Genomic DNA, 25,181 nt, shown 5'->3' with positions numbered 1-25,181 from the left:
TTAGCCATCAATACTGTTACACAAATGCTTGTTTTGCAATGGTTGAGAAGCATATTTTGAAAATCTGAGATGACAGTGTTGTTAACAAAAGGCTAAGCTTGAGAGCTAGCATATTTATTTCATTTCATTTGCGATTTTCATGAATAGTTAACGTTGCGTTATGGTAATGAGCTTGAGTCTGTATTCACGAACCCGGATCCGGGATGGGGAGATCAGAAAGGTTAACAGCTTCTACCCCCAAGCCATAAGACTGCTGAACAATTAATCAAATGGCCACTGGACTATTTACATTGACACCCCCCTCCCCACCCCCCATTTGTTTTGTACACTGCTGCTACTCGCTGTTTATTATCTATGCATAGACCCTTCACCCCAACCTACATGTACAAATTACCTCGACTAACCTGTACCCCCGAACATTGACCCAGGACCGGTACCCCCTGTATATAGCCCCGTTGTTATTTTGTGTTACTTTTTATTATTTTTTACTTCAGTTTATTTGGTAAATATGTTCTTAACTCTTCTTGAACTGCACTGTTGGTAAAGGGCTTGTAAGTCAACACTAAGGTCTACACTTGTTGTATTCAGCGCATGTGACAAGTACATTTTGATTTGATTTGAAACCAGACGCTTTGGCGGCTCCATCCCTGGGAAGGATCTCTCTCCTCTACCTCCCACCTCCTACTCTCTCCCACCCCAGAGAGGAAGTTTCAAGAATAGACAGGAGCATGTTTTTTTCTTGTTTTCCTACTCCTTACTCCCATCCACAAATCATTTCCCTCTAACAACTACCATCCCTGCATATATATCTAGTGTCCCTCCTGGACCCTTGCTAGGAAAAAGAGGGGGATAATTAAATTGAGGGAGTAAAGGACGAGGGTGAAAGAGCAAGAGAGAAATACAGAGGCAAGGAGAAAGGGGAAAAGGAGACGTGTAGTGGAAGTTGAAGGGGAGAGTAACAAGGAGAGCAAGCTGAGGAGGGAGAGAGAGTGCTGAAGAGAAAGAATATTGAAATACGGGATAACAAGAGAGAGATCTACTTACTGTACTAGAAAATGCTGTGCCTGGAAAATACCCAAGGACCACAAGTCAACATTGTATTTAATTTTTTAAACTACGAGAGGAGGAGATAATAAACATCTCTGTAGCACAGGAACACAACAGAGAACAGCCGGTTGGCAAAAAATGGAAAGTTATTTCATCCCTGATGATACACCACAGGGCAACCACACACACTCCTCCTCCATCTCAACTCTTCTTCCACCACTTTGAAAGATGAGCCTCAGTTACATATTTCAGTCAATGCTTAAAGACGACGAAAGTAGTATTCAGCTATATGGAAAGGGGTAGCCTATGCATGCAGCCATTCTGTAGCTGTGTGTGTATACCTATACGTGATTATTATTATTTGTATTCTGCATTAACTGTGTGTGTGTGTGTGTGTGTGTGTGTGTGCGTGTGCGCTTGCCAACCACAATGGTGTGTCTGTGCGCATAAGTGTGTGTATGCAGTGGGCCACAGCTTATAGTAACCCACACAGACAGTAGCGTCACTTTCCCGCCACACTCTGTGCATCCTTCTGGACTGTCCTGATTTGTGCCAAAATGACCAGGTGCCTTCACCTCCACTCGAGCTGCCCAACCAGCCTCCACCCAACCTTTATACAACCCAGGGACCACACACACACACACACTTGTCCTGCTAGTCACACATGTCGCTCTCCCACAATTTACCTCAATGTTCTGAGATCATAGAGCTAGCGTATATAGTTTGCATCTCCCTGAGCCATTGTAAGATAATGATGACCCCTTGAAGGAAAATAACATTTAAGTGTAGTGCCACTTGCTTTAAAGAAACCCTTGGTTTCTTTGGTTCAGAGATAAACTGAATGGTAAACTCCCAGCGATGATATAAAGTACTGTGCCTTCAGAAAGTATTCACACTTTTTCCACATCGTGTTGTGTTACCACTGATCTACACACAATACACCCCACAATGTCAAAGTGGAATTCTGTTTTGAGAAAATTTTACAAATGTATAAAAAATGTAAAGCTGAAATGTCTTGAGTCAATAAGTATTTAACCACTTTGTTTAGGGCAAGCTTAAATACATTCAGGAGTAACAAATGTGCTTAACAAGTCACTTAATAAGTTACATGGACTCACTCTGTGTGAAATAATATTGGATAACATGATTTTTGAATGATTACCCCATCTCTGTACCACACACATACGGATATTTGTAAGGTCTCTCAGTCAAGTAGTGAATTTCAAGCACAGATTCACAAATTCAAAGCACAGATTCACAACTTCAAAGATGTTACTAGTTACAGCTCATGTAAGGTAATCTGTCAATTGAATTAAATAAATGAGCATCTAATCTATGGATTTCACATCAGTGGGAATACAAATATGCAATTGTTGGTTACAGATACCTTAGAAAAAGGTAGGGGCGTAGATCAGAAAACCAGTCAGTATCTAGTGTGACCACCATTTGCCTCATGCAGCCCAACACATCTCCTTCACATAGAGTTGATACGGCTGTTGATTGTGGCCTGTGGAATGTTGTTCCACTCCTCTTCAATGCATGTGCGAAGTTGCTGGACATTGGCAGGAATTGGAACACGCTGTCGTACATGTCAATCCAGAGCATCCCAAACATGCTTAATGGATGACATCCCTGGTGAGTATGCAGGCCATGGAAGAATTTTTAGTTTCCAGGAATTGTGTACAGATCCTTGCAATACGGGGCTGTGCATTATTATGCTGAAACATGAGGTGATGGCGCCGGATGAATGGGTCCAAGGATCTCGTCACGGTATCTCTGTGCATTCAAATTGCTATCGATAAAATGCAATTGTGTTCCTTGTCCGTTACTAGCCCATACCATAACCCCACCGCCACGAGTGGGGGACTCTGTTCACAACGTTGACATCAGCAAACCACTCGCACACATTACGCCATACACGCTGTCTGCAATCTGCCTGGTACAGTTGAAACCACGATTCATCTGTGAAGAGCACATTACTCCAGTGTGCCAGTGGCCATCGAAGGTGAGCATTTGCCCACTGAAATCGGTTACGACACCAAACTGCAGTCAGGTCAAGACCCTGGTGAGGACAACGAGCATGCAGATGACAGTTTGTGCAGAAATGATTTGGTTGTGCAAACCCACAGTTTCATCAGCTGTCTGGGTAGCTGGTCTCCGATGATACCACAGGTGAAGAAGCCGGATGTGGAGGTAATGGGCTGGCGTGGTTACACGGGGTCTGCGGTTGTGAGGTCGGTGGGACGTACTGCCAAGTTCTCTAAAACAACGTTGAAGTCTGCTTATGGTAGAGCAATTAACATGAAATTCTCTCGCAACAGCTCTGGTGGACATTCTTGCAGTCAGCATGACAATTGCATGCTCCAAAACTGCACATATTAGAGTGGCCTTTTATTGTCCCCAGCAGGTGGACAATAAATAAGGTGCACCTGTGTAATAATCATGCTGTTTAATCGGCTTCTTGATATGCCACACTTGTCAGGTGGATAGACCCCAGTCACTACAAAGATACAGGCATCCTTCCCAACAGTTGCCGGAGAGGAAGGAAATTGTGATTTTAAAACAGTTAGTGTTTAATGGCTGTGATAGGAGAAAACTGAGGATGGATCAACAACATTGTAGTTACTTCACAATACTGACCTAAATGACAGAGTGAAAAGAAGTATGTTGGTAGAGAATAAAAATATTCTAAAACATCCATCCTGTTTGCAATAAGGCATTAAAGTAATACTGCACAAAATGTGGCAAAGAAATTAACATTTTGTCCTGAATACCAAGCAATATGTTTGGGGCAAATCCAACACATCACGTCACTGAGCATCACTCTTCATATTTTCAAGCATTCAAGGCTTCATCATGTTATGGTTATGCCCGTCATCGGCAAGGACTAGGGAATTTTTTTTTCAAGATAAAAATAAACAGAATAGAGCTAAGCACAGACAAATCCGAGAGAAAAACCTGGTTCAGTCTGCTTTCCAACCGACACCGGGAGACAAATTAACCTTTTAGCAGCAAAATAACTTAAAACATAAGGCCAAATATACACTGGAGTTGCTTACCAAGACAACAACAAATGTTCCTGGGCGGGCTAGTTACAGTTTTAATCGCCTTGAAAATCTATGGCAAGACTTGAAAATGGCTCCTAGCAATGATCAACAACCAACTTGAGAGAGCTTGAAGAGTTAAAAAAAAATAACGGGCAAATATTGTGCAATCCAAGTGTGTAAAGCTCTTAGAGGCTTACCCAAAAAGTCTCTTAGCAGCACTCGCTGCCAAAGGTGATGCTAATGTGTATTGACTCAGGGGGTTGAACATGTGTTTTATTTTTCATGAATTAAATATATATTAGTGTTTTATTTTTCATGAATCTAAACTGTGAGGGAACAATAATTGCTTGCTGTTTCATATAGACTTCCTACTTTCTTGTTAGAAAAGGTATAGTGTCTATAGCAGAGGGTCATGGGAACCAGTGAAGGTGTTAGATGCTTTCCCAGCATGCATTTGGAGGGGCATCAAGGTGTAGGCAGCAAAATAGACTGGGTTGTTCATGGGGGCTGCATGACCCTTCAGCCTTATCTCTACTGTAATGGACACGGCGATCTTGTCTTAGTATTGTGGCTCAGCTTGAAAGGATAAGGACTGTGTGTGTGTGTGTGTGTGTGTGTGTGTCAGGGTTGGGCTCAATTAGAATTGAAGGCAGTCAATTCAGGAAATTACAAAATTACGATTTAAAAATCTATTTATTTCAAATGTTTTTACATTTCTGAATGTTAAATTCAAAGCACTTCCTGAATTGACTGCCTTTAATTCTAATTGAGCCCAACCCTGTTTGTGTGTGTGTGTGTATATGTGTGTGTGTGTGTGTGTGTGTGTGTGTGTGTGTGTGTGTGTGTGTGTGTGTGTATAAGTAATTGAGTCATGCAATTGAGTTTCCATTCATTAAAGGCCCAAAAGGAGTGTGACAATGTCTGTAGCTAGGTTTCCATCCACCTGTTGAAATATTTTCAAGCGATTTATCAAATACTTGCATTCAAATTATATACATTTTACCCGTGGAGGTGTGTTTCCATCAAACTGGCTTGTTGTGGATAAAAAGCTGTGCGTAATGATGTAGTGCACATAAAAAACACTTTTGCCACAGAAAGTCTTGTGATAACAACACATTCGCCCACTCTGGTCCTGGCACATGTGCTCTATCCTACGGCTCGCAGGTACAGTGCAGAGGGTACATGAGATTAGCCTAGCACTGATCATCATGTCCACATCATACAAATTAAGATATTTATATATAAATATATTCATGGGAAATGAGCATCAAGCTCATCATTGTGCACCTTCTCTAAACTGTGAATGCTTTTCCAAGTCCTAGTAGGAGGACCACACAACACAGTGTCACGTGACTGTAGTTTACTGAGACTTTACGGGTATTCTATCAACAATTGCGCAAAAAAAAGCATTTACACAGCCATTTGTTGCTTGATCCATTTGACTGGCAAATAATTATCCACCCGTCTAGCGTATTTTGTATTGTCGACATATAGGAAAGTTTACTGACAATCATGCTGATTTCTATTAGGCCTGTCGTGAGAATTTTTTTTACCTAAATATACTTTACTCACATGAAAATGATTGTATGGAAATATATTTTGTGAGTGGTTTAGTGTGTATTTGGGATTATATGAGTGTTTTTCTGTACAATAAAGTGAAATTGCAGATTCATGTAAACTTACCCGGATCTTTATGGTCCGTGTTTTCCCACCACAGTTATTTTTCAGGAGCATTTTCTGAGGGGAACCAAGGAGAAAGACTGATTTAGCAAACATACCTCTAGGGACCAACTTCATCCCTCAGCATACTAACATTGACTCATTTCAAAACACCACTGAATAATAATAATGCATTTATTTGTATAAAACATTTCATACAAAGAATGCAGTTTAAACTTCACAACTAGGGGGATGTTTATTCCTCAAAGAGCAGCCAGTGTGTTTCATGAGTGAGAAGTAAATGAATGTTTGTTGATGTCACAGCAACAGACCATTGTGGGTCAATTAAGAATTATAATCAGGAAAGTGACTGGAGTGCAGCTGCTGCTAAACCAAACAAGCCAGTCAATGAAGCTTATGTTACATCCTGTCAAAGACTCCTTCCCAGTCCTCCCAAAAGAACCATTCTCGTAAGTGACAGAGGCCCTTTACAATCGAGGAATTGTCTGGAGGGAGGCAGGAGACTGGTGCTTTTGAAGAGGAACGGGGCTCTTTGGAAGAGGGGAGTAGAATGGAAACGCAAGACTCCTGCTGTTGTGGAATGAGGGAGAGTTGGTTTGGATACCCCGTTAACAACAATGTGAGTACAGTCCGTTTAGTAGTTGAAAGTATGGTGACTATCATTAAATAGCCCTTAAAATGTGCTCTGTGTCACCCCTGAAACCTTATATGCATTTCTGTCATTTGAGGACAACAAAGAATATTCAGATTTTTTTCAAGGTGCATTTCTGACAGACCGATCATTTGTGGCACGCAAACGGTTTGCAATGACAATCGTTTCCTATACTTCTTTCACAAATCAGGCAACATTTTTAAGAACCCAATTCATACAGTCCAACTTTACCACATTCTTGACAGGATAAGGCTTTTTTACCTCCCATGCACATGCCAGCAAGTTCAGGAGTGGGAGCAGACATGGGGCAATGTGGGTAGGCTTCTATTTGAATAGATCCATTGAATATACACCATCACAAATAAACCCAATTATTCATTTGTTTACGCAGGTCCTTAGATCCATTTTCAAAATAATAGAATAGTATGTTTTGAGTTTAATTACGTCACTGGTCTATGCAGCCTATATGATACATGGCTGCGCCATGCAAATGAAATCAATAATTCCTTATTTTATTCATTAAACAGACAAGACACACATATTTCATAGTAAGAATATAATGGAATATAACAGAATAAAATACAAATCATATTTTTCCTACACAACACACAAAACAGCGATATTTTGAAACAGAGCCCACGCCCATGTTTTTTTTATCCACTTCCCAGTCGACACGGTGGGTTCGGGCCTATTCCGTTTGAGACTCGGGGGACTCGGCATCGACTCGGACTCGGGGGGCTTCATACGGGCCGAGCTCTTCCCGAGTTAGGCAGAATCATATTACTCTGGCTTCCGGCTAATGGTACTCGGGCCGAGTCTACTTCAGCATATCTGGCCCCTTCGGCCAATCCTGGCTTAATATAATGGCATTTGCAATTTTTAGGCATACAGTATGCTGGTGGCCACGTTAATTATAGGATGACTTGGGATACATGATCCACGACAGACAGCACATTTCAGTGGCATAGGCTACAGCCTATTTATCTATGGTAGGCCTATCTGTAAACGCCAATACATCCTGACAAAATACACCATATGAGTGGCCTAATGTAATTTTCTGGACCTTGTAAACTGTCAAAAATAAACCCATAACTGATCCAAATGGTTGGATGTAATCAGGGCTTCATTGTGTCATGAAACACAAACGGACATTTGAGTGGTTATTAAAATGAGCCTTTCATCACTGCAGTTTACAGCCGAGAAAATAATTGTGTCCTAACAATAAATTACAATAATTGTGTCCTAACAATAAATTACTTATTGCACTGTGTTGTAGCCTAGGAGGTATAATTCATTGTATTTTCTAAAAACGTAGGCCTATCAATAGTGGAGCGTGCCCAGCAACCTCAGAGCACAGCCTAGAGGAACACATAGGCCTATATCTTCCATTTGATAATCTGCTACCTAGGGTAAAGCAGTGGTGGAGTCTGCAATCATGCATGTTGAATTATTGCAATAGCCTATTAAACTGTTACAAAATTAGTCTGTGGCCTATTAAAACAGCTAAATAAATAACGAACATGGAATGTCGTGTTTGTCGGTTCGATTCCCGGGACCACGAACGGAAAATGAATGCATGCATACTGTTGCTTTGGATAAAAGCGTCTGCGTAATGTCACATTTATTATTTTTGCGCACCTCATATTTGTGTGACATTGAAAAATATCCTGCATGGAACTTTTGACAGTAGCAATGGGCTGCCTGAGCATTCTGAGAAGACAGAAGAAAATAAAACAGCGTATCTGAACCGGATACCTTATGAATTGCTGAGCAAATAGCAGCATACATGTATCGTCAATTGCCAACATCAATGCTTGCTGAAGTATCCTTAATAGGGAGCTAGCGTTTGTATTTGTATTTAGTATGGATCCCCATTAGCTGCTGCTGCTCTTCCTGGGGTCCAGGAAAATTAAGGCCGTTTAAACAATTTTAAAAACATTACAATACATTCACAGACTGTGTGCTCTCAGGCCCCTAGTCCACCACTACCACATATACAGTGCCTTGCGAAAGTATTCGGCCCCCTTGAACTTTGCGACCTTTTGCCACATTTCAGGCTTCAAACATAAAGATATAAAACTGTATTTTTTTGTGAAGAATCAACAAAAAGTGGGACACAATCATGAAGTGGAACGAATCAAATCAAAAACTGAAAAATTGGACGTGCAAAATTATTCAGCCCCCTTAAGTTAATACTTTGTAGCGCCACCTTTTGCTGCGATTACAGCTGTAAGTCGCTTGGGGTATGTCTCTATCAGTTTTGCACATCGAGAGACTGAAATGTTTTCCCATTCCTCCTTGCAAAACAGCTCGAGCTCAGTGAGGTTGGATGGAGAGCATTTGTGAACAGCAGTTTTCAGATCTTTCCACAGATTCTCGATTGGATTCAGGTCTGGACTTTGACTTGGCCACTCTAACACCTGGATATGTTTATTTTTGAACCATTCCATTGTAGATTTTGCTTTATGTTTTGGATCATTGTCTTGTTGGAAGACAAATCTCCGTCCCAGTCTCAGGTCTTTTGCAGACTCCATCAGGTTTTCTTCCAGAAAGGTCCTGTATTTGGCTCCATCCATCTTCCCATCAATTTTAACCATCTTCCCTGTCCCTGCTGAAGAAAAGCAGGCCCAAACCATGATGCTGCCACCACCATGTTTGACAGTGGAGATGGTGTGTTCAGGGTGATGAGCTGTGTTGCTTTTACGCCAAACATAACGTTTTGCATTGTTGCCAAAAAGTTCAATTTTGGTTTCATCTGACCAGAGCACCTTCTTCCACATGTTTGGTGTGTCTCCCAGGTGGCTTGTGGCAAACTTTAAACAACACTTTTAATGGATATCTTTAAGAAATGGCTTTCTTCTTGCCACTCTTCCATAAAAGCCAGATTTGTGCAATATACGACTGATTGTTGTCCTATGGACAGAGTCTCTCATCTCAGCTGTAGATCTCTGCAGTTCATCCAGAGTGATCATGGGCCTCTTGGCTGCATCTCTGATCAGTCTTCTCCTTGTATGAGCTGAAAGTTTAGAGGGACGGCCAGGTCTTGGTAGATTTGCAGTGGTCTGATACTCCTTCCATTTCAATATTATCGCTTGCACAGTGCTCCTTGGGATGTTTAAAGCTTGGGAAATCTTTTTGTATCCAAATCCGGCTTTAAACTTCTTCACAACAGTATCTCGGACCTGCCTGGTGTGTTCCTTGTTCTTCATGATGCTCTCTGCGCTTTTAACGGACCTCTGAGACTATCACAGTGCAGGTGCATTTATACGGAGACTTGATTACACACAGGTGGATTGTATTTATCATCATTAGTCATTTAGGTCAACATTGGATCATTCAGAGATCCTCACTGAACTTCTGGAGAGAGTTTGCTGCACTGAAAGTAAAGGGGCTGAATAATTTTGCACGCCCAATTTTTCAGTTTTTGATTTGATTCGTTCCACTTCATGATTGTGTCCCACTTGTTGTTGATTCTTCACAAAAAAATACAGTTTTATATCTTTATGTTTGAAGCCTGAAATGTGGCAAAAGGTCGCAAAGTTCAAGGGGGCCGAATACTTTCGCAAGGCACTGTGAATACCTCTTCCCCCCTTTTTCCTCTCTCTACCCTACTGATGTTACATTTGCAAAAACCCTTGGTTAACATAGAGATTCAGGGAACATCAGAAGGTGGGGGGGAAATGGTATGAACTTTGAACTCTTATTCACTACAGAAGTGATACCTTCTAGCCGTTGAGTTAGCAACAGCAGCTGCAAACGCAGGTTAGGAAGGAACAGACAGAGTATCCCATCTACCACACAATGACGTTACTACAACGTATCCAATTAACCAGCAGAGACATTCTTCAAAGGACAAAGGACTCGGTTGGGCAACACGGCCTTCCATCTACCACCAACCTACCGAAGCACAGCTCAGAGTAAATATTTATTGCATTTTCCTTTTCCAAATGGGTGGTAATTTAGAATGCATAACATACTGTATTTACGATAGCACAGCTTCGCCCTTTGTTCCTCTGTCTTCCCACTCTTTCACTCAAACCCCGCCCCTTTTCCTTTGTGTAACAAGCTGTCATATCTGTTCCGCCTGCTAGGAACGTTTTCCTTTATGCCGTAATTTGTAATCGAGGTATAATTTATTCTTTGTATATGTAATTCTGTGTGATTAGTTAGGTATTTCGTAAATAAATCATTAAACCCAATTTTCTATTGCTGATTCAACTTGTTAGCCAGGGTTCGTGAAGATAACCAAGAATTTACAACTTTCAGATGAGACTGAATTAAGGTGACGATTAATATTGACTGCTATTGATGTAAAATATTACTAGGTCTTTAAGAGTTTATTCGGAAGATAATGGCTCTATAAATATTATTTTGCGGTGCCCCAACTCTCTAGTTAATTGCATTTACATGATTAGCTCAATCAGGTAATATTAATTACGGAGAAATTATTTTATAGAATAGCATGTCATATCACTTAATCTGGCATAGCCAAAGACACAACACTTAATTTAGGCTATATTATTGCATGCTAAATGTTTCTGATCAGGAATAGATGAGAAAACTAATAGATGACCTATACCACCTCCACTTATTTGCCCAGCCAGAGAGACAATTATTAATCAAATACAGAGATTCAGTGAAATAAAATCACATTATCAGAGAAGTCACAGGCTTTTGGTTCGGGAGTAGGCCTAGGCTACTAAGTGAAGAGCAAAAATAATCCACTTGTTAAACTACATAACATGCTGGCAAAATGTTCTGATCACTGCTATTAAATTAGCCAACTAGACAAGATGACCATGAACAGAACTCACCTCAACTTAGCTAACATTCGGGCTTCTGGTTTAGCATGTGAATGGAAAAGAAACTTGTGGACGAGGCTCGCAAAATTCTTACTTTGCATTCCACTTTCTTACATATCAGATTTGAATTATGTGTTTGTAAATTACCTTTTTGGTTCAAATGTCACACGATTTGAGGAGCAGAAGACCTGTAACTATTGTTTCAACCGTGATGGCAAACATGAATGGTAATGGCACAGACTCCAGTCCAACCGTTACGGAGTCTCATGCGGTCACACTCCCCACAGATCTCCAGAACCTCCATACACTTATTTGGCCATCCTTAAGACACATTGTACGTGTTGCACTGATTGAAGACTCCCTGAGTCAGGACAGTTCCATTTCACTGTTATGGGGTTTTCTGTCTTTGGTTATCTATCGACCTACTTTACCATTTTGTGAATACATTTTCAAATCTATTTCACTACTCGTGCTATGGAGCCTCTCTGCGTTATGTTTTCGGTTTATATGCACCGAAGCTGCACAAACTTGTCAACCTGCTGTCACCATTTGCTGGGGAAGGAGACTTTGGGTTTGGGTGGGAGGGAGAGGGACCTTGTTTGGTCCTATTTAAAAAAAAATAATATTTAATTTTTGTTTCTTTGCTTTTTTCATCAGTTTTCTCTTATCTTTGCAAATGCTTGGTCTGTTTTCACAAATTTTTCCTTTCAATATTTTACATGGCTAACAACACTAATAATAGTAATATTGGAAAACAATGAATAATCCTGTCAAGGATTTTACACATTAAAGATCACTCAAGGCTACAAAACTCCAGGTTCAGTAAGGTTTTCCATTCAGACTTCAACTCCAAAGCCAGAGGGGTTGCAATTTTGGTTAGTAAAATATACATTTCTCTACTACTAATGCTATTTCAGACAGTAAATGGGATATTTAAGATAAAATGCTCCCAATTTTTGATGATGTTGCATTTGCCAATGGGTTTTGATATTTGGCGGTGATCTACAACCCCAGAACTATGTCTCCTTCTGCTATGTCAAAGTCCTTCTCTGATTTTATGGGTCAGAATGATTGTACAGATCCCTGAATATTTCAGAATCCCCAGGCAAGAGAGTATCCTTTCTTTTCATATATACACCATTCTTTATCTCATATTGACTATTTCTTTATTGATCATGAGTTACTTCCAAATGTCACCTCTTCTGAATATTTACCCATTGTAATTTCTGACCATGGACCTTTAGCCCTCGACATAGGACTATCAAGACAAACTCGCACTCCTCTGTTGGAGATTCAACTCTCTTCTCCTGTCTGATGCAGACTTCTGTAACGTTATCTCCACTTCTATTGAATCATTTTCTTTTTTCAAATCAGACAAGCTCAACTTCTCATTCTCTCTTATGGAAATCACTTAAGGCCTATCTAAGAGGAACAAAACTTGGAAACCTAAACTATAAGAACTCTCGAAAGCCATCCTTGATTTAGACCACCAGTATGCCTATATAAGCTATATAAGCAACGCTGAACTTACAATCTGAATTCTATCTCTTGTCCACTACAGATGCAGAACAATTACTATTGCATTCACATGGTACCTACTATGAACATGGTGACATGGTAAGTCATCTGCTCGCACACCAATTAAAACGCAGCGCTGATTGCCCAAATTAAAGATTCCTCTTATAGCTTCATTTCTGACCCAACGGGGATCAATGACACCTTCAAATCTTTCTATTCCTCCCTGTATATGTATATTACTGGGCAGCCAACTTTCAGAAATTGCCATTCTGGTCACATGCTCCAGATACCCCATGGTGCCACCTAGAGGCACATTCTTGTATTTCTGCTTCTCTTCCTGCTTTACTTTCCCCTCTCGCTATACTGGCAAGTCTGTAGTGCTGTCCACACTTAAGATTTGGTACCAGTTTCGAAGGCATTTTCTATTCTCCTCTGCATCTACTATGGGTCCTATTGATAAGAACCACTTCCCCGCTTCCCTAATAGATAATGCTTTCTCTTACTGGACAAGGAAAGGTATTAAGTCCTTCCAAGACTTACATGTAAAGACATTTTCTTCTAATTTTCCCAACCTGGCCTCTAAATAATCTTTACCTCCATCTCACTTTTTTCGTTATCTTCAAATGAGGCATTGTGTCTCCTCCCAATTTTCTGGCTTCCCTGCTCCACTGCCTTGCCCACCCTGGGATGGCATATTGACTCTATTACCTCCGATAGAAAGCAGTCATTTCTCAGATCTATCTGTGTATTATGTCTTTGGACAAATACTCCACCAACAAAACTAAATCTGCATTGGAACAGGAAATGGGTGTTGAATTTACACAGGCGTGGTGGGATGAGACGATTGATAGGGTACGCTCCACTACATCTTGTGCTCGTCTTAGTCTCATACAATTTAAGATTTTACATAAGAGTGCATTTTTCCAAATCCAGATTGTCTGAACTATATCCAAATGTGAATGATGAGTCTGATAGATGTCATGTCTCACCTTGTGACCTTAGTCACATGTTAATTTAATGCTCTAAATGTCAAACTTACTGGGAATCTATTTATTTTTAAATATTATCTGAGGTGCTTGAAATTAACCTGCAACCATGTCCCATGATAGCTGGTTTTGGTATTCCAGAAGACTTGTTCTCCTTGGACCCCAAACATGCCGATATTATTGCTTTTACATCCTTATTAGCTCGACATAGAATTATTTTCCAGTGGAAGTTTGCTCAGACCCCTTCTACTTCTCAATAGCTCAACGATGTAATGTTCTTCCTAAAGCTTGACGAAATTAAGTATTCTCTTAGGGGTTCCAATTATACATTTCTTTGAAAATGGCAACCATTTATATCATACTTCAATGGCTTGCCGAGGCTCCCCTCTGATGAGACTTAAGGATCCGCCCCTTTTTTTTCAATTTTCACCTGAAATGACATAATCAAATCTAACTGCCTGTAGCTCAGGCCCTGAAGCAAGCATATGCATATTCTTGGTATCATTTGAAAGGAAACACTTTGAAGTTTGTGGAAATGTGAAAGGAATGTAGGAGAATATAACATAATAGATCTAGTAAAAGATAACGCAAAGAAAAAAACAACGTTATTTTGTATTTTTTTTGTACAATCATCTTTGAAAATCAAGAGAAATGCCATAATGTATTATTCCAGCCCAGGTGCAATATACATTTTGGCCACTAGATGGCAGCAGTGTATGTGCAAAGTTTTAGACTGATCCAATGAACCATTGAATTTCTGTTTAAAACTTTGTATCAATACTGCCCAAATCTGCCTAATTTCTTTATTAATAACTTTTTATGTTCAAAATTGTGCACTTTCCTCAAACAATAGCATGGTATTATTTCACTGTAATAGCTACTGTAAATTGGACAGTGCAGTTAGATTAACAAAAATGTAAGCTTTCTGTCAATATCAGATATGTCTATGTCCTGGGAAATGTTCTTGTTACTTACAACCTCATGTTAATCACATTAGCCTACGTTAGCTCAACAGTCCCGTGGAAGGGACACCGATCCCGAAGAAGTTGGTTTCTCAGTTGGTATTCCCAGTGGTCATTACATAATAGATACAGTCATCAATATAATGTTATCCAGTCCAAGCAAGTTTGTCTGAGGTTTACTGATCATTTATTTATTTCTGTTTTTGTTGCTCCACTTTTTGTATCTTGAATCCGTATTCAGTTGTTTATATGTGACGCAATTGTTTTTTTTTCCTGTATTCTTGTTTGTTTGTTTATTTGTTGTGATATCTCTGTAGAATTTTTGTTTTCTAGGACTGAACTGAGGGAGGGTGTGGGATGGGTTGGGTATATGGGGTGATTGGGGTGGGTGGTTGGGAGCGAATCGAGGTGGGTGAACTGAGGTAGGGAGGATAGGTAGGGAAGGGACTGGGGGGGTTGATGTGTTGTGTGGAGAGAGGGTGGTTTGGATATGGTAAAATCTTTGTACTTACATTGATGTACATTTTGTAAAACTTGAATAAAAATATATTTTTTTAAATAATAAAAACTTAACTAACATTTCCCCAGCCTAATTGTAACCTAACCAATATCCAAACTGAGATTCAGTGAAAACAAAACTCTCACATTGATTTTATACAGAGGATCCCCCACGCTTTCTCAAAGCAGCGTGACTTTGCGTGATGGGCGAAGTGACAATGGCAGAACTTTCCCACAACCATAATTAGGTTGGTTGCCAGCAATACCTTTCCGATATAAAGAAAATTCAGCAAAAAGTTGGTGGCATGCTAAAGTTGGCGGAAAAACATTTTCGTATGAATGGGATATGACAGACAATGGCCCGTGCCACATCTGAGCAATTGATTCGGATAAGCATGAGCCAGTGGATAAGAAGTAAAGACCCCAAAAAATGGGATAGACATTTTAAAATAAATCAATTCATTGCCCTATCATGATGGAACGGTCACCAACCCCTGTGTATGAGTGTCTGTGCGTGTGTCTGTGACTGTGTGTGTATCCCAAATCTGTTGCTATGGGGTAATGATGTTAAGGACATTACAGGATGAATCACAATAATTGTTTTCCAAAATAAACAAACATTTAAAAAGTGTTGATAGGGGTCAGAATGTGTCACACCATCAAATTAGTGGCTTATACATCACTCTTACAGAACTTCCACGTGGGCAAGGATATTGGAAATGTAATCAAATTTAATTTGATGAGAACTTGTTTTTAACTAGGACAGAAGAATTTAAAACAGACTTTTTATAACATAACATAGGTACAGAAGATCCCCTTATTGTATGGGACACTTTTAAGTGTATCACAACTCAGGATATGACCCAGATGCAGACACGGGAGAAGGATAGTACAGTTCTCAGATGATTTATTAGAAACACGGGGCAGGCAAAGGGCAGGTTGAGGGCAGGCAGAGGATCGTGATCAGGTCAGAGTCAGGCAGGTACAGGACGGCAGGCAGGCACGGGGTCAGACTAGGCAGAATGGTCAGAACCGGGAAAAACTAGGAAACAGAACTAGAAAAACCGGAAGGTGGGAGAGAACACTGGTAAGACCTGACAAGACGAACTGGCAACAGACAAACAGAGAACACAGGTAAAAATACACAGGGGATAATGGGCGACACCTGGAATGGGATGGAGACAAGCACAAAGACAAGTGAAACAGCTCATGGTGCGACAAAATGTGCCTTTAGAGGCCATGCAATTCAATACTCATCTTTAAAACAAATACAATTTAGGTCAAAAGAGTTCATATTAAAAAAGGAAATGGAGGGACAAACGGTACAGATAGATAGTAATAAAAACGGTACCATAGAGGCACAGAATACAAAAAGACGTGGAGGAACTAATTCAAGAAAGAGCAAGTGTTAATTTAATAAATCCTTGTTCCGATCTCCTGACCCACAGTATGTAAAGGTACGGCTGACTATGTCGGTTGCGGATGGTTTATTTTTTGACTGGCAGTGCTTAGCAATATAATCTTGAGGCTATATCTTGCTTATCTCTGGGATTGACCCAGGATGACGCTTAAATGCGCAATATGTTTAAGTTGCAACTTATTCTGTTTAGGTTTATTAGATGCTAACTGAACACTTAACTCGCGGGAGCCTCCTCAGTTCATATGTTAGTAGAAGTTCTAGGATAATGAGAGGTGAACGTATAGTTGGGATTTTATTTTTGTTTTACCTCTTGTTCGAGGTCGCGCCGTGCTTTTTTGGCATCGGCCAGACAATGTGTTTATTATTTTTATTTTTCCTTTTTTTTCTCTCCTGTTTGTGCATGCCTGTTAAATGTGGGTTGATGGGGGGGGGGGGTAAGTGTTGGGGAAATTAGGGGAACAGGGTGGGAAGTAAAGGTGCTTGCAGGGGGGGAGGGGTGGGAATTCCCTTTCTACATAAAACCACTATTGCGGATAAAGAGGGTCGGTATGTGATCGCAATAGGAGAAATCCACTCTACCTCAGTAACTCTACTAAATATCTATGGGCCAAACATTGACAACCCCTCTTTTTTCAAAAGAGTCCTTGCCCTGATTCCAGATATCTCCCATACTAACCTGGTCATTGGAGGGGACCTTAACTGTGTGCTAGACCAATATTTGGATAGATCTTCTTCCCGGCGAACCCCTACCTCCTATTCAAGCGAATTCTTGAATACCTACATAAAAAATGTGAACTTATTTGATATATGGAGTATCGCTAACCCTACGGGTAGGGAATAATCCTTTTACTCTCATGTTCACAAGGTTTACACTCAAATTGACTACTTTTTGTTGGATGCTAGACTACTCCCCTATACCTGTAATGTGAGGTATCATGATATTATTATCTCGGACCACAGTCCACTCACCTTCTCCCTGAGATTGGGTGACATTGTACCAAACGAGCGGGTCTGGAGGTTGAATCCTCAGCTCCTCACAGAACCAACATTCTGTGAATATCTTAAAGACCAAATTACATTTTTCTTTGATACCAATGACAACACAAAGACCTCCCCAGCATTATTGTGGGAAACACTGAAGGCTTATCTGAGAGGCTGTATCATCTCCTTTCAGTCTGCCAGGAGTAGGCAAAACAGAGGAAAACTGGAAGAACTGGAGGGACAAATTCACTTACTGGAGAGGGAGAATGCTAGCCACCCATCTATGGAGAAACATAAAAAAATTACCTCTTTAAAATTTGAATTATAATCAGATTCTCTCAGCTAAAATTGCTAAATCTTTTCTCTATGCCAAGCAAAAATATTTTGAGTTTGGTGACAAACCACACAAATTACTCCCCAGACAACTTCTAAAAAATGTGAGTGACCGAATGATTCACAGGGTTAAATCTGCATCTGGGGAATTACTCTCTTCCCCCAAAGACATCAATGATAGATTCCGGCAGTTTTATGAGACTCTATATACATCTAAAGCGGATCCCAACCCCTTAATTATGCAAACATTTTTGGAGGACTGTAATCTTCCTGCCCTGAACCAGGAAGATTCTAACTTCCTGAATAAGGAAATATCTCTTGATGAAATTCGAGAAACAATTAAATCTCTAAAGAGTGGCAAGACCCCGGGCCCAGATGGATACCCTGGTGAATTCTATAAAATATTCAGCAACATGCTCTCTCCCTACCTGCACAAAATGTTGGTTCAGGCCAATGAGGATGGAGCTCTGCCTTCTACTTTGGACGAAGCGTTCATTACAGTTATACATAAGAAGGGTAAAGATCCAGAAGAGGTAGGGTCATACAGACCAATATCTCTCCTTAATACAGACCAAAAGATTTTAGCAAAAACTCTGGCTAACAGGCTTAGCACTTTAATTGGCAAATTGGTCCATTCGGATCAGACCGGCTTTATCCCTAACAGAAACTCATTCTTCAATCTCAGGCGCCTCTTCAATATTATGTATTCTCAGAGGTTACCCAACGTGGACCTTGCCGTCATATCTCTTGACGCCGAAAAAGGCCTTTGACCAAGTTGAGTGGCCCTATCTATTCAAGGTCCTACAGAAATGTAATATTGGAGATAGGTTCATAAATTGGATCCAGCTTTTATATAGGAACCCTTGTGCCAGAATACTCACTAACCAATCATTGTCGCCCCGATTTAACCTCAACAGGGGGACAAGGCAGGGTTGTGCGCTGTCGCATATGCTCTTCGCCCTAATTATCGAACCGCTCGCTCAGACGATTAGATCTCATGCAGCTATACACGGCTATAATACTAAAGATACTCTAAATAAGATCTCCCTATACGCAGATGACATCCTCCTCTATGTAACAGAACCCCAGGCTAGTATCCCAGCTATTCTTGATGTGATCAGTTTGTTTGGTACCTTCTCGGGATACAGAATAAATTGGAACAAGAGTGAATTAATGCCCATACGGTCGCAAAATACCTCCTGGCTAGAACATCTCCCATTTAAGTTATCTTCAGAAAAATTTACCTACCTAGGAATTGTAGTTACCAAACAATACTCCTTACTATTTAAAGAGAATTTCCCCTCTCTGATACAAAAACTCAAAGCAAACATACTATTTTGGAGATCTCTCCCAATTTCTCTGCTCGGAAGAATTAATGCCATTAAAATGGTCTTCCTCCCACAACTGCTCTACCTATATCAGAACATCCCAGTATTCATACCTAAATCCTTTCATAAACAACTGGACTCAATTATCAACCCTTTCATCTGGGATTATAAAACACACAGGATAGGTTAAAAACACCTCTGTAAATCCAAGATGGAAGGAGGATTGTCTCTCCCAAATTTCATATTTTATTACTGGGCCGCTAACCTCCGCGTTGTTACGTTTCTGTTGGATGACGTACTTCCGGCATCCAGCTGGCTTAGTATGGAGCGTGAGGAGTGTCACCCCTTCTCTATTGGCGCTGTGATCTTGTCGCCTGTCAATCTGGAGATGTCACTTTATTGTAACAATCCTATTATACATAGCACAGTCCGAATCTGGAAGCAAATTAAAGTCCACTTTGAGCTTAGACCAATGTCATTCATGCTCCCTGTCGCCAGGAATCCCTCCTTTGCCCCTTCTAACCTTGATAACACCTTTGAGCGATGGGGTGAGTTGGGGATAAGTACCATAGGGGATTTATACATAGAAGGGACCTTTGCTTCCTTTGAGTTGCTGAGGGAAACTTATAATCTTCCCAGAAGTAATTTTTTCAGATACCTACAAATTAGAGACTACGTTAGAAAACACCTCCCAACATTTGGGAATGCTAAACCTTCCATGTTTGACGGATGCATAAAAATATGCCCCACCTCAGATAAACTGATATCGCGTCTATATGATGCTTTTCAATCTGTTAGCACACCTTCTACAGATGCCATCAAGGCAAAATGGGAGGAAGAACTAGGGACTGACATCTCGGTGGCAGACTGGGAAGAGAGCTTGGAGTATATCCACACATACTCCATTAATTACAGACATCATCTCACACAATTCAAGGTATTACACAGATTACACTATTCCAAAACTAAACTGCATAGGATATTTCCTGACACATCCCCTACATGTGATAAATGTCAGGCTGCGCAGGGTACACTACTCCACAGGTTTGCCCTATGCTCTAGCTTGCATGGTTATTGGTGTGGAATTTTTGGGATCCTCTCTGAAGTTTTGGAGACTTCAATAGATCCAGACCCGCTTCTGATAATCCTGGGAGTATCTGAGTCCCTAAACAGATTAACCAACCCCCAAAAACAACTAATCTCGTACGGTCTCATCTCGGCAAAAAAACTAATCTTGTTGTTTTGGAAAAGGAGGGAAGCGCCCTCTACCAAATTATGGCTCAGTGAATTGGCAAACACTGTACACTTAGAAAGAATTAGATATATTCTGAACAATAAATTATCAACATTTGATCAAATCTGGCAGCCTTTCCTCTCCTACTTGGACGAGTCGGCGCTGTGAATTTGTACTTATTAACGCACTCTCAATTGTAATATTTTAATCTACCTTTGGGCAGCATGTGCTGGCCCTGCCACCTGAGCAGTTGGGAGGGGGGGGAATAGGGGGGAATAAGGGGGGGGCATCTTCCCTCTTTCTTTCTACGTGTCCTTGTTTTGTATGTCGTGTTTTGTATTATTTGTTCTGCACCCAGAACTCTGGGTCTTGTTGTTCCTGTATGCTCTTTTATGTTTAGATAAGAATTGTATACCTGTCTTGTATACCTATACACCATTCTTGTGTGTGTTTAATAACAAATATTTGAAACAAGAAAGAGCAAGTGTAAAGGAATATGGGGCAAATAATTTGATGCATTTTATAAATCCAAATATAAATACTACCAAAAATAATTGACTGAAACCAAACAGTTCACCAAAAAATATTTTGAAAGAGGAAGCAAAGTACTTTAAGCATATGTTTTTGTTTCAGTCTCTTCCATCTCCACTGACCGTAGTTAACTGTAAGGATATTTTTTCTGTTAATAATGTAAAATTAACAGCTATACAGAAAGACTCATGTGAAGGCAAAATTACAGAGGAGGAGCATGCAATTAAAGCCTTTAAGTCTGGGAAAACTCCAGGGCTGGGTGGCATACCAAACCTTTTTTGATGTACTCAGAGGCCCGTAAGTAGCATGCTTTAACCACTCCTATAAAAATGGTAGATTATACTCAACAAGAAGGTCTGATTTCATTATTATTGAAACAGGACCCAAGTGGTAAATATAAAGATCCAGTCCATTACAAAAATTGGAGGGCCCCTTAGACTTCAGTGTTATGCTGCAATTTCTTTTGCAAAATGCATAGCGCATAGAATTAATAAAGTATTGTTGGATATTATTAATCCTAATCAGACAGGTTTTTTTACATGGATGATTTTTTTGGAGATAATATAAGTACTGGAAACAATAGAAGACTATGAAAAATCTGGGAAACCAGGCCTTGTATTCATAGCTGAATTTGAAAAGGCTTTTGATAAAGTACGACTGGAATTTACATATAAATGCCAGGAATATTTCAATTTTGGAGAATCTCTTATACAATGGGCTAAAGTTATGTATAGTAACCCTAGGTGAAAAATAGTAAATAATGTCAACTAATCAGGAAGTTTTAAACTGTCCAGAGGAGTAAAACAAGGTTGTCCACTATTGGTGGACATAATATCTAATTATTATGGCCATTGAAATTCAAATCAGATTCAACAACAATATCAAGGGGCTAGAAATCCATTGCTTAAAAACAAAGGTGTCACTGTACGCTAATGATTCATGTTCTTTGAAATCCACAATTTGGATCCCTCCACAGCCTCATAAACGATCTAGATAATTTTTCTAATCTCTCTGGATTACAACCATTACATATTGGATCACAAAAAAAATTAAACTTTTATATTACTGTGTAGTTTAGCAATAAAGTGGTCTGACGGTGAAGTGGACATACTCAGTACTCATATCCCAAAAGAAAGAAATGATCTCACTACGATATATATCATCAGCAAAAAAAATATGGTTTTGCTACCATTTAACGGAAAAATCACCATGATTAACTCTTTAGTCATATCCCAGTTTGCTTATGGCCTAGCGACTTGTGTTTTAACATTTATGAGCAAAAATTATTACATTTTATTTGGAATGGTAAGACAGACAAAATTAAACGGGCCTATTTATATAATGATTATGAATTCGGAGGGCAGAACTTATTAAAACATTTGACCTCTCACTAAAGTATTCAGTCATACCAAAGCTATATACTTAAATCCAAACTGGTTATCTAGCAGATTAGTAAGAATGTCTCACCCCATGTTCAAGGATGGCCTTTTCCCCTTTATTCAAATTACAACCTCTCACTTTCGGTTATTTGAAAATGTCCAAAATATCTCTATTTTTAAAACAAGCAATAGAAAGATGATAGGACAACTAATATAACAAATAATATGGTTAAACTCAAATATACAGTTGAAGTCGGGAATTTACATACAGTGGGGCAAAAAAGTATTTAGTCAGCCACCAATTGTGCAAGGTCTCCCACTTAAAAAGATGAGAGAGGCCTGTAATTTTCATCATAGGTACACTTCAACTATGACAGACAAAATGAGACAAATAAATCCAGAAAATCACATTGTATGATTTTTTATGAATTAATTTGCAAATTATGATGGGAAATAAGTATTTGGTCACCTACAAACAAGCAAGATTTCTGGCTCTCACAGACCTGTAACTTCTTCTTTAAGAGGCTCCTCTGTCCTCCACTCGTTACCTGTATTAATAGCACCTGTTTGAAGTTGTTATCAGTATAAAAGACACCTGTCCACAACCTCAAACAGTCACACTCCAAACTCCACTATGGCCAAGACCAAAGAGCTGTCAAAGGACACCAGAAACAAAATTGTAGACCTGCACCAGGCTGGGAAGACTGAATCTGCAATAGGTAAGCAGCTTGGTTTAAAGAAATCAACTGTGGGAGCAATTATTAGGAAATGGAAGACATACAAGAGCACTGATAATCTCCCTCGATCTGGGGCTCCACGCAAGATCTCACTCCGTGGGGTCTAAATGATCACAAGAACGGTGAGCAAAATGAATGTCATATTCCTTATAACTGGAACCTCCATCAAGAGCTAGCCAGCTAACCAGCTACTAGCTATTAGTCTTTGTTAGCCACAGCTAGCGGTCTTCACCTTTAGCTCAGACACCAGACAATACCTGCATATCGGACTGCTTCTCTCTACCACATCACGGGATTCCTGCCGCTCTGGATCATTACACCAGATCTTCGTAGCTAGCTAGCTGCAAACAAGTGGCTACTGTTAGCAAACACCTCTGTCCCGAAGCAAGCACCAGCTAGCCTCGAGCTAGGCCCATATACCAGCTAATTCTAGGGCTACAATACCTCCTTAGCCAATTGGCCTGGACCCTTTACTGTCGACACGGAGCCCCGCCGATTCATCATGACTGGTCTGCCGACGTAATCGACCGATGTGGTCTCAATAGGCTTTTCCGTTGCGATGTCGCCGAAGACTCAACTGTTAGCCCCGGCCCGCTAGCTTTCTGAATGCCGTGTCTCCCCCTCGACTAGCGTAGTAGTGACTACCGAACGGCTCCCTGACTCACCTACTGCTGCTCCATGATCACTCGGCTACACAGCTGATGCCTCCTGGACTGTTTCAATAACACGGTACCTAATTTTGTTTATCTGTCGGCCCCAGCTTCGAACTCAGGTACTGTATGTACCTAACTGACCCGCTCTGCCCATTCATCGCCATTTACCCGTCGTTGTCTTAGCTCTACTAATCAACACCTGTGATTGCTTTATGCCTCTCTCATGTCAATATGCCTTGTCTACTGCTGTCTCGGCTAGTTCTTCTTGTTTTATTTCACTGTAGAGCCCTCAGTCCCGCTCAACATGCCTTAGAAGGCTATTTTGTCCCACCCCACACAAATGCGGAGACCGTACCTGGCTTAACTGGTGCTTCCAGAGACTAAAAATCTCTCATCGTCACTCAACACCTAGGTTTACCTCCACTGTACTCACATCCAACCATACCCTTGTCTGTACATTATGCCCTGAATCTATTCTACCACGCTCAGAAATCTGCTCCTTTTATTCTCTGTTCCCAAAGCACGAGACGACCAGTTCTGATAGCCTTTAGCCGTACCCTTATCCTACTCTTCCTCTGGTGATGTAGAGGTTAACCCAGGCCCTGTAGCCCCCAGTACCACACCTATTCCCCCAGTCGCTCTCATTTGTTGACTTCTGTAAACGTAAAAGCCTTGGCTTCATGCATGTTAACATCAGAAGCCTCCTCCATAAGTTTGTTTCATTCACTGCTTTAGCACACTCTGCCAACCCCGATGTCCTAGCCGTGTCTGAATCCTGGCTTAGGAAGGCCACTAACAATTCTGAAATTTCCATCCCCAACTACAACATTTTCCACCAAGATAGAACTGCCAAAGGGGGCGGAGTTACAATCTACTGCAGAGATAGCCTGCAGAGTTCTGTCATGCTATTCAGGTCTGTGCCCAAACAGTTCAAGCTTCTACTTTTAAAAATCCACCTTTCCAGAAACAAGTCTCTCACTGTTGCCGCTTGTTATAGACCCCCCTCAGCCCGCAGCTGTGCCCTGGACACCAAATGTGAATTGATTTCCCCCCATTTATCTTCAGAGTTCGTACTGTTAGGTGACCTAAACTGGGATATGCTTAACGCCCCGGCCGTCCTACAATCTAAGCTAGATGCCCTCAATCTCACACAAATGATCAAGAAACCTACCAGTTGCAACCCTAAATCCGTATACACGGACACCCTCATAGATATCATCCTGACCAACCTGCCCTCTAAATACACCCCTGCTGTCTTCAAACAGGATCTCAGCGATCACTGCCTCATTGCCTGCGTCCGTAATGGGTCCGCGGTCAAACGACCACCCCTCATCACTGTCAAATGGTCCCTAAAACCCTTCAGCGAGCAGGCCTTTCTAATCGACCTGGCCCG

At 40.6% G+C, this 25,181-nt stretch overlaps 1 protein-coding gene across 2 annotated transcripts in view; it reads right to left on the bottom strand.

The window, feature by feature from the left end:
* si:dkey-16j16.4 overlaps positions 1 to 25,181 on the bottom strand; it is a 64,277-nt gene that overhangs the window by 8,743 nt on the left and 30,353 nt on the right. For both annotated transcript variants that reach the window (XR_002470716.2, XM_021584331.2), the window contains exon 4: positions 5,778 to 5,831. Coding sequence is in view for 1 of the 2 variants with exons in the window: in XM_021584331.2 (XP_021440006.1) it covers positions 5,778 to 5,831 (54 nt within the window). In the remaining variant the exon portion in view is untranslated. The remainder of the gene's footprint in view (positions 1 to 5,777; positions 5,832 to 25,181) is intronic.

The sequence above is a fragment of the Oncorhynchus mykiss genome, chromosome 25 (genome assembly GCF_013265735.2).
Source record: "Oncorhynchus mykiss isolate Arlee chromosome 25, USDA_OmykA_1.1, whole genome shotgun sequence".
In the NCBI taxonomy this organism is placed as follows: domain Eukaryota; kingdom Metazoa; phylum Chordata; class Actinopteri; order Salmoniformes; family Salmonidae; genus Oncorhynchus; species Oncorhynchus mykiss.
The sequence above is the reverse complement of the archived record's forward strand: the minus strand, read 5'-3'. Positions and strand labels throughout refer to the sequence as shown.